Source organism: Marmota marmota, unplaced genomic scaffold (genome assembly GCF_001458135.2).
Source record: "Marmota marmota marmota unplaced genomic scaffold, marMar, whole genome shotgun sequence".
NCBI lineage: Eukaryota > Metazoa > Chordata > Mammalia > Rodentia > Sciuridae > Marmota > Marmota marmota.
Window position 1 is genome coordinate 37,882 of NW_026005734.1, and position 10,024 is coordinate 47,905.

The window sequence follows — 10,024 nt, forward strand, 5'->3', positions numbered from 1 at the left end:
GCACGTTCCTGCCACTCTGACACCCTCCCAGGTGCAGGGAGGAAGGGCTTGGAGGAGGCAGGGCTGGGCTCAGGAGGGTGGGCTCCCCCTCTGACAGCCTTCCAGCTCCCCTGAAACCACCTGCTCTCCTCTCACAGGTAAAGCTCCACCTGGGTTCAAGACAGGGACACATCTCAGGAGCACAGAGGACCTGGGCAGCCTGACCTCAGCCTCTCCAGATATCAGAAGAGCCTCACCCACATGCAAATTCCTCCTCCTGCTCTGGGTTCAAAGGCCCTCTGGGCTGTGGGAGCTCCCAGCTCTCTGCTCACACAGGGCTGAGGTCTCTGGGAAGGCAGGTGTGGTCTAGAAGATGAGGCTGCTGGGTCTTGTCCTGTGCCTGGTCACAGCTCCCCAAGGTGAGTGTCCCCAGTGTCAATGTGGGTCCATGGGGAGGTTTTGACTGCTGGTGACTGACAGGGTGTGACCGTGCTTGTCCCCAGGTGTCCTCTGTCAGGTGCAGCTGCAGGAGTCAGGACCTGGCCTGGTGAAGCCCTCACAGACCCTGTCCCTCACCTGTGCTGTCTCTGGATTCTCTATCACCAGTGGTTATGACTGGAGCTGGATCCGTCAGCCCCCAGGGAAGGGGCTGGAGTGGATAGGGGAGATATGTAGTAGTGGTAACACTAACTACAGCCCATCCCTCAAGAGCCGAGTGTCCATCTCCAGAGACATGTCCAAGAACCAGTTCTCCCTGCAGCTGAGCTCCCTGACCACCCAGGACTGGGACACCTATTACTGTGCCAGAGACACAGTGAGGGGACCTCAGTGTGAGCCCAGACACAAACCTCCTGCAGGGTGCCCAGGGCCAGCAGGGGGCGCTCAGCACACAGGAGCTCAGGTCACCCAGGAGCAGGTGCAGAGGGAGGTGGGGTCCCTTCCCCTCAGTCACTTTACTCTCTCTCCAGGCAACTCCTTCTGGGGCGTGACCATCCATAGTCTTCTGGAGATGCCCGTGTCTCAGGACATGACAAACTTTTAAGTTCCTCCATCAAGTTTTCCATAAGGAAGAAAGGCTCAAATATAAGTTTTCTGATGAGGACTTTGGTTACCATAGTGTCTGCAACCTGGTGCCATTTATGCAAATCTGTGACATTTCATTTCTCCTTCTACATCACATGGATCTCCAGGGCCTCCCTTCCAACAGCTGACTATTCCATTATTGTATTATATTGTCCCCATTATTGTATCATTATTCATTTTATTTTATTGTCCTTTTTATTTATTTGTAACTTTTGCATTCTTTTTGACAAAATGGTAGAAGCATGAAATATAATTTGTCTCATTCAGGCCCCAATAAGTCCATTTTCCCTCTTCTCACCCTTCCTCTTGTCACCTCCCCTCAACTCTACTGATCTTTCTGCAATTTAATGATAGATTTTTTTATTAGTGTTTTCTGGATATACTGATGGTGGTTATCACTTACCTGTACTAATATGTAAATAAGAAAGACTGTTAAGATTCATTCCACTGTTCTTCCCTTATGCTCTCCCTACTCCTTTTCCCAAAATGAAAAACAAAAAGTGCTGGGGACATGGTTCTGGGCTCATGATAAGTCCCCAGGAAAAAGTCAAACAAGAGGAGGACTCACACTCTTTGGTTTTATGTCAGTAAACTCGATTCTCAGAGTAGAGCAAGTGCTTCCTACAGAGGTACATTTGGGACCTCACTGGGTGGTGTTATCTTCCTGTTCAATCTACTACCCATTTTCCTTCCTGTCTCATATAAATATGACTCTTCTCCATCGTCTCAGCTCTCCATCACACCCACAATTATCATCTGTTATTCCCTGATTATTTCTGCTACTTGGGATTGAATCCAGGAGCACTTTACAATGAGCTGCATCCCGAGGTCCCTCACAGGGGACTTTGCTTTTGAAACATGGTCTTACTAAGAAGCCCAGCTGGCCTCACACCTGCAATCCTCCTGCCTCAAATCCTGAGGAGCTGTGATCAGAGGGGTGCCTGATCATGCCTGGAAAAGAATTATATTATTAATAATTACAAGGTTTTTAACCTATAATCAACACAATGATATCCCACCTGAAAACTGAGGATTTCACCTGATGCTTTAAGTCTTGTCTCCTTAGCCTCATTGAAACCTCGTTACTTGCTCTGAGGGCCTTGCTCAGGTGCTGCCTCTGCCTTGGTGGATGCTGGCATCACTTGCCATAAACAGGACACCTGCCATTTGCACAGACTCTGTATTTAACTGCTTAAGCATGCTCTGTGGTTATTAAATTTACACTTAGTTATGTAAATTAGATCTTGGGGATCGACGTACGAATACGTTTTAAAGGACATGGATAGGCAAAGATGTGCTGTGTGTCCTTGTCTTTCACACCTGATGGTGTGTGATGATCAACTAAAAGCATCAGAATCTCTCTCCATCAGACAACAACTGGCCATTCCAGCTGTATTTTCACACTTACACTGAAACCCAGCTCTAGTGAGGCAGAGGACAGCAACCTGACACAGGGGTGCCAGGTGCCATGGTGGGTCCCAGGCTGTGCACACCCAGCTGTCCATCACCTGTCCCTCCTGGGTGTGGGGAGCCCACCAGCTGCTCTGCCCCAGTCACTGTGAAGCACACCCTGGCTGTGGGCCACAGGTGCCCTGTGAGCTGCAGAGCCCCAGGACAAGGCCCTCTCTGCATGTGGCCCTCACCACCCCCCCTCACCTCTGCCCTCCGTGCACCTTCCCATCTCCGGGGGCCCCTGTCCTCTCCCTTTCCACTACCTGATGCAGCAGCTTCCCCACATGAGGGATGGTGTGGTGATGGTCTCCCTCTGCCTGACTCATGTCAGCTGGGTCCATGTGCTCCAGGGCCATGCCCAGGGCCAGGAGAGAGAACATGCCATCCTTGTTGGCTAAATCTTTTTCATCTTTTATAGATAGCACTTGGTATTTATTCAGGTAACCCCCAGGGACATGGTCACTGACTGATTCTTGGTGGCTGAGTGGAAACTGCTGGGGACCTGCTCCCTGTCCTGGTGCACCTGATACTCACTGTGCCCATCGGGTGCTTCCCTGTGCTGCATTTCTGTTGGCTTCTGTCTCTCAGTTTCCATCTCCAGCTTCTGCTAACTTCCTGATCCTGGGACGTGGGAAAAATTTCCTTGCAGATTTCAGCCTAAAAATCAAATTATTTTATAATCATTGGAGGCACAAGGTGGACACCAGTGCCCTGTGCTAGCTGGAGCCTGTTCTACCTGTGGTCACTCTGCATGGCTGTCATTATAGACGGTGAAAATCAGCTGCACATCTTGGAGAGGCAAGAGCAGTTGTCCGGGTGCCTGAGCATGGCCTGTTGGTCAGCTCAGGACACATGGTCCACCCATCATCCAACACTCTCCCTCTTGGGAGGAGAGCCCTCCTGATCCCTCCCACTGGCTGTGCTGGTCTGCAGGGTGAGTGTGCTGCCCACAGCCACCCTCTGGGTGAGGACAGACAAGTGCTCCTGTGTCAGCCATGGCCATGTGCCTCTTGTCTCAGCCCCTTCCTCTCCTGACCTTGCTCAACACCACAGCCACTGTCCAGCTGTACTCCTGAGAGGCCAGCTTCTTACATTGACAGGAGAATGAGGCCAGGAAGAGGCTGTCCTTCAGGCCTGGCCTATTCTTCTAGCACTGTAACCTAGATTGGGTTCCTCAGCTGTGCACCCCTGTGGCAAGTGCCTGAGGCCACCAACACATGAAGAGGAGCTTTCCTTTGGCTCATGACTTCCAGTGCTCTAGTCCATGAAGAGAGGAGTGCACTGCATTCACACCTTTCCTGGGTGTGCTGGGGGCAATGCAGAGAGCCCACTGTGGGGATAGCCACTCACTCTGTTTCTAGGAATTAAACTTGAGGAAGGAAGAGATGGGGTCTGACCACCCACTTGCAGCGCATGTTCACAGTGATTGACATAAATTTCAAAGTCTCCAGGTCCTAAGTGATCTCCCACTCCCCAACAGCCCATGGGGCTGCAGAACAACCTTAGCATACATCATTTTGGGAGGTCAAGTATTCACACTAGTCATTCTATCCCTGACCACAAAGCTGTCACATCTGTCTCATAAGGCAGAGCACATTCAGGCCTCATCCTGGAGTCCCTAAAGTCACAAATCCTCCAGCAGAGCTCAGAACTCCAGGTTGACCCTAGAGCCCTGTGCACACTGGAGCCTACTCTATAGTAGCCACACCCCAGGCCTGTGGTTTTAGTTTGTGAAAAACAGCTGCACAACGTGGGAAGGCAGGAGCAGAGGTCAGCGTGTCTGACCACTACAAGATTCTGCAAGATTCAGGGAACTCTCTACCATGTGCCTTAAAATCAAAGAGGGGTCCCATACTCCCAAGTCCTATGGCAGGGGTGAGTACTCCCATTGAAAATGAAAAAGACAGAGACATGTTGAAGGGGACTGAAGCCCAGCAGGCCTGACAGTAAACCCAGTGCTCCAATTCTGTCCTCAGGGCCACTGTGGGGGACAGGGGTGAGGGCTCTAGGCAGCCCCACTACACAGTCCAGCTGCATGCAGCCCCCTGACCTCACACTTAGCTTCCCTCTGCTGTACTTCCTCTGAGTAACTTGCTGGTTCCTTTCATCATGGAAAGTGCTGGATTTCACCCAGTGGTATACTCTAGGTTAGTTGAGATGCTCTTGTGACATTGGCCTCTCCTGTGCTGAGGAGGGAACCACAGTGGGCTGCTCCTTTAGCTGTCCCTGCACCCCAGGCAGGTGGCCCTTGTCAAGGTGCTGCTCTCTCACTGTGCCCTGCCCTTCAGCTCCAGCCTGCCAGGACTTCTCTGCAGAGTTCCAGCCCCTAGTTATCATGGCTATTGGACTGCAGTTGGCCTCACTGTGGTCTTCTGGGTTTTGGACCAGCCTGTGTCTGGCCTCCTAAGGTGGTTTCTCATCATTTCTCCTCTCATGTGTTGCAAGACCATCCTGAGGTCCCCTGCCCTGACTCTGCTCCTTGATTCATTGTTAGTCACCCATCAGTCCATCCTGCCATGTCTCTGTGCCTGCTGTTTACTTCTCCCAGGTGCAGTCTTGGCAGACCTGGTGGGACCTGGGCCATCCCCAAGTCCTAAAGCCTCTACAATGCCCAACAGCAGCTGCCTTTTAATCATTCACAAGAACTTTGGACTTTGAGTAAAGTGTTCTCATTCAAGAGGGCAGCATTGACAGCTGCTGTGCTGAGTAGGAATTAAAAGGAAATTCTAGTGAGTTCCAAGCATGGTCTGGGAGACACAGATATGCACAGACTACCAGGGTTAACAGAGCCACTCTGTCCTCTGCCAGGACTGTTTCCACATTTCCCAGGACATGACAGGTGAAAACATCACATCCTGGGCCATGGGTTCTGCTCCACTGAAGGGTCTCTCTGAGGATCTTCTATATAGTGAGATTGTGGCTCACAGATTTTACCATAAACCACTGAAGGCAAAGACGAATGCATAGGATGTTAGACTAATGAAGGGCCTTAGAAAGTAAACTGCAGCCCCTTGTTGTACAGGTGAGGAAAGCGACTTGTAAGGTATTTACTCAGTTACTTGGTGGCAGGCAGAGCTGGGACAAGGATCTCAGGCTGCTAATTTCCAATTCTGAAAGTCTTCTGCTGAGGGTTCTGGGTTTCTAGATATGTGATCATGTCATTAGCAAACACACCAAATTTGGCTTCTTCTTTTCTTATCTGTATATCTTATTTATTTCTCTTGCCTTATTGCTCTTGTTATAATTTCAAGAACTACATGCCTAGGAAGGGTGAGAGTGGCTTTCCTTGTCTTGTTCTTGATTCTAGAGAAAACACTGTCTGCTTTTCTCCATTCACCATGGCATTGGCTTTGTTAAGTGACATGTTCTGATATTGTGAAATGTTCCTTGTACCCATTTCTCCAACTCTCTAAACATGAATGGGTGCTGGGTTTTCCCTAAAGGCTTCACTTTGTGCAGATGTTCATAAGATTCTTGTCCTTAATTCTATTTTAATGATAAACTACACTTATTGTAGTAGAAGGGTTGAGTCAACCCTTCATCCCTGGAATAAACAAAATTGATAAAAGTGTACCTTCCTCTTAATTCCATTTTGATCATCGATTGGTATTTTGAGAGTTTTCCCTCAAGTTCTATTTCCAATGATGGATTTCAGGAGATTGGCTTTAGTTGTTGTTTAAGTGTCTGGTAGAACTTATCTGGAAATCCAACTGGTCCAGGGATCTTCTTTGCTGGAAGACTGTTACTAGAGCTTCTGTATGTTGATTGACATTTTGTGTTACATTTTACACACCCTCTTGGTTCAAACTGGGTGGATAATATGTGACTCGTCATTTTTCTTTGCCTTCTAGATTTTCCAACTTATTGGAATATAAGATTCAAAGTCATCCTGGATTATCATCTGATTCCAGAGAGGTCTGTGTGATATATCCTTTTTATTCTCTAATTTTGTTCTTTATATTCTACTTTCTTTTAATTAGTTGGAGTAAGGAGTGATCACCCTTCTCTATTTTTTAATGAACCACTACTTTGTTACTTTGAATCACTGAATTTTTTTAATTTCTTATTTCATTCAAATTTTTCTAATATTAACTATTTCCTATCTTCTGCTTTTTTGGAAATTACTTTGTTACTGCTTTGCAAGATCCTTAGATAAAATATTAGATTTTTTCTTGGGATTCTTTTCTTTTGTTATGCACTCATTTATCAGTATACATTATTTTTTATGACAATTCTTGATAAAGTTCCAAACATATTGGTATGCTGTGTTATTAATATTTGTTAATATTAATATTACTTAATGTTAATATTAATTTTAATTTAGTTTAAATACTAATTTAATTAATATTAATTTGTTAATGTTTATTTATATATCCATATGTATGTCTCCTCTCCTTTCTACTATTACTCAGTCCACATTCAAGAGTATTGTTTAGTTAATCTCCATGTGTAAATGAGTGGTCTTTGAATGTTGCTGTTGATTGCTAATTTCTTTGCATCGGGATCTCATAAAATGCAAGGAATTCACTGTGCAGGTAAAATACACTGCACTGTCAAGTAAATCTAAAAAGAATGATAAAAAATACTAGACTGGAAGGGATGACATTAACAAATTTTGTTTTTGCTAAGACTTGGATTATGACCTACAATAACATCTATTATAAAGAAACTTCCATGAACAGCTCAGAAGAAAAGAAATGCAAATATTCTCCTATGAAATACTCTATGAATGCCTGTAAGATCCATGTGATATACATGATCATTTTGCTCAAAAGCGTCTTCATTATTTTACATCTGGTTTCTGTCTGTTGGTGAAGCACATGTTTTGAAATTACTCATTAATATGTATTCTGTTCTATCTGAGTATCACTTCAGTAAATGCTTCATTCATGTAATTAGGTGCATCAATACTTGGAATATAAATTATTACTCTTTTTATATCTTGGTCTTGGACTGCTCCATTTGCTGGTAGGTAGGGACATTCCTTGGTTATTCTGCTTTATTTGTATTGGATGTCATTGGTGGGTGGGAACATAGCTACTCTTGCTTCTGTTTTGACTTCATTTGTAGGAACCTAGTTTTTCCTTTTTTACTACAGCCTGTAGATCTCTCCTTATGATCCTCTCACAGTCAGCATAGGGTTGGTCTTCTGTTTAACTCCCTGCCAGTCTGTGTCGTCTCACAGGAGAACTCCGAGCATTGACATCCAGAGTTGTCACAGAGAGGGGTTCCTTAGGATATTCTGACATTTTGAATTGTTTCATGTGTTTAATTTGCTCTTAATTTCCCAGTGGTTTGTCCCAGTTGCCATCTCTGGGGTTTGTATCCTTCTGTGTGTAGTAATCCTTACAGTGTTTTTATGCACTGGCCATAAATTACTTTAGTTTTTTCTTATCTTGGAAAGTTTTTATTTCCAGTTTGATTCTGAATCATGGCTCTCCTGGGTATAGCAATCATGGTGGAAATTGCTTTCTTTCAGAATTTGGCTTTTCCCTTCCAAGCCCTCCAGGATGACAGAGTCTCAGCTGAAGACAGAAATTGCCCTTCCTTGTTTACCTCTCAGTGTGTCTTGGGATATTTCTCCTGTGGCTATAAATATTCTGTCCCTTTTCCTTGGGCATTTTGATTGTGATGTGATCTGGATGGGCTCTTTTGGGTCTTGTTTATTTGGGGTTTTGTGTTCCTCCTAAATGTGGATATGCATCTCCTTCTGAACATCTGTAAATTGTTCTATATTATGTCATTGAAAGGATTCTGACTGCATTTGCCCTGTTCCTGATTCCTTTTCAATTCCACTGAGTAGGTTGCTCTCTTCAGAGTCAGTGGAAGTGAAAAAGGAATGGAGGTTCAGGGCAACTCTGAAGGGGGTTGTTTCAGAGTTCTTGTGTGTACTGGTCATGGTCTTTTCTTCCTTACTGCTCACTAAATATTCAAAGTCTATATCCTGTCTTCAAGGCCTGACATTCACTTGTGTGTAATTGAAATTGTTTGTGATAGTTTCAACTGCACTCAACGTGATGCATGGCGTCTTTCTTTTCCAAATTTCTCAAGGGTTTCCTCCCAGAATCCGTAGCTCTGTTTTGAAGATTTCATCTCTTGTATGTTAGTAGTTCATTCCTCAGATCTTCTTTCACCCCACTAATCATCTGGTAATCAAATTTAAAAGTCATTCCCTGGAATTTCATTCCTTTCACTATATGTGGTTTCTTTGTTGAGGGATTGTTGATTTGGGGGAAACTTTTGTTTGTCTGTTTCCTTGTGTTTTCACAGGTGTTCAATTTGTGCCTCTGCTAGTTGGATTCCTTTTCCTCTTTCTGAAGGGACCTTTTAGTCAAGCACTGTCACTTTATCTTAGCATCATGACATGGTTTAGCCAAATCCAACTGCTAACCTCAATCTCCAGGCTTCTTAGAAAAGAATGTGCTGAAAGTAACAGTGTTCCAAAGAGGTAAGGAGGACACCAGTAAGTACTGTCAGTGGGCTACTCCTCTTCTAGTTCTATGAGCCTAGGCTCAGTGTGGGTGAGGAGAAGGCAATACTGACTCAATAGTTCACACAGGAATGATCAGAAACTCACTTTAACCAAACATGGAATAAAGTAAAAAATACAGAGGGAAAGAAAAGAGGAACAAAGGGAAGACATAGAGAACAGTTGGGGGAGGGTGGGAGGTGGGGGAGGATGGGAAGAGTAAGGTGGGTGCAAAGACGGGGTGTGTGGGCTGGATACATGTTGGAGAGACACCCAATTAGGAAATGCCAATCAGATGATGCACAGCTTTTCCCTCAGAGATTCAGATTGACTTGCACTGAGGTTTTTGTGACAGAGAGACTTGTATGTCTGTGCTTTGAAATTTGAGGCACAGCAGCTGTGGGAAGACATGAAACCACCAGTCCCCTCTGATTTCAGCACGGACACCATCAGTCAGCACACTGGTGTTTTACTTTCATTTTAATACACTTTTAGCTGTAGGTGGGCACAATGCCTCATTTTACTGGTTTGTTTCCCGGGTGCTGAGGATCAGACCAGGCCTCCCACAAGGGCTCTGCACTGGGCCTCAACCCAGCCCCACACACTCCTACTGCTGTTGTGATACATTGGTTTCTCTTGACACTCCCTGGGTCTCCTCCTGAGGACTCCCAGTGCCAATGGTCACACAGGACAGTGGGGCTCCTCTGACATGGTCACAGCAGGTGGGACATGGTGGCTGCACTCTTTCCCCAGGGCTTCCTCCTTCCTCCACCCTCCCCTCCCCCGCCCCTCCCTCTGCTCTCCTAGTTTTCTGGTATTTATTTATTCATCTTCTCTATTTAGTGCCACTCAGCTTCTGAGTTGGTCCACACACAGCTGGATCCCCTTGTCTGACCACCTGTCCTGGAGGGTGGGGAACTGCCTTTCTCCTTCACAGTGGCTCTGCTGCACCAGGTGAGACTGTGGGTCTGCGAGGACAACTGACCACCACCTGCACCTGTGTCCTGTGTAGAGATGTGGCTTGAACCCCCTCCTTCTGGG

At 45.9% G+C, this 10,024-nt stretch overlaps 1 gene segment (V, D, J or C); it reads left to right on the forward strand.

Annotated features, from left to right (window-relative positions):
* The first annotated feature begins 275 nt into the window (after positions 1-275).
* Positions 276-10,024, forward strand: part of LOC107160913 — a 38,817-nt gene continuing 29,068 nt past the window's right edge. The window contains 1 exon segment of the V gene segment in view: positions 276-398. Coding sequence covers positions 353-398 — 46 coding nt within the window.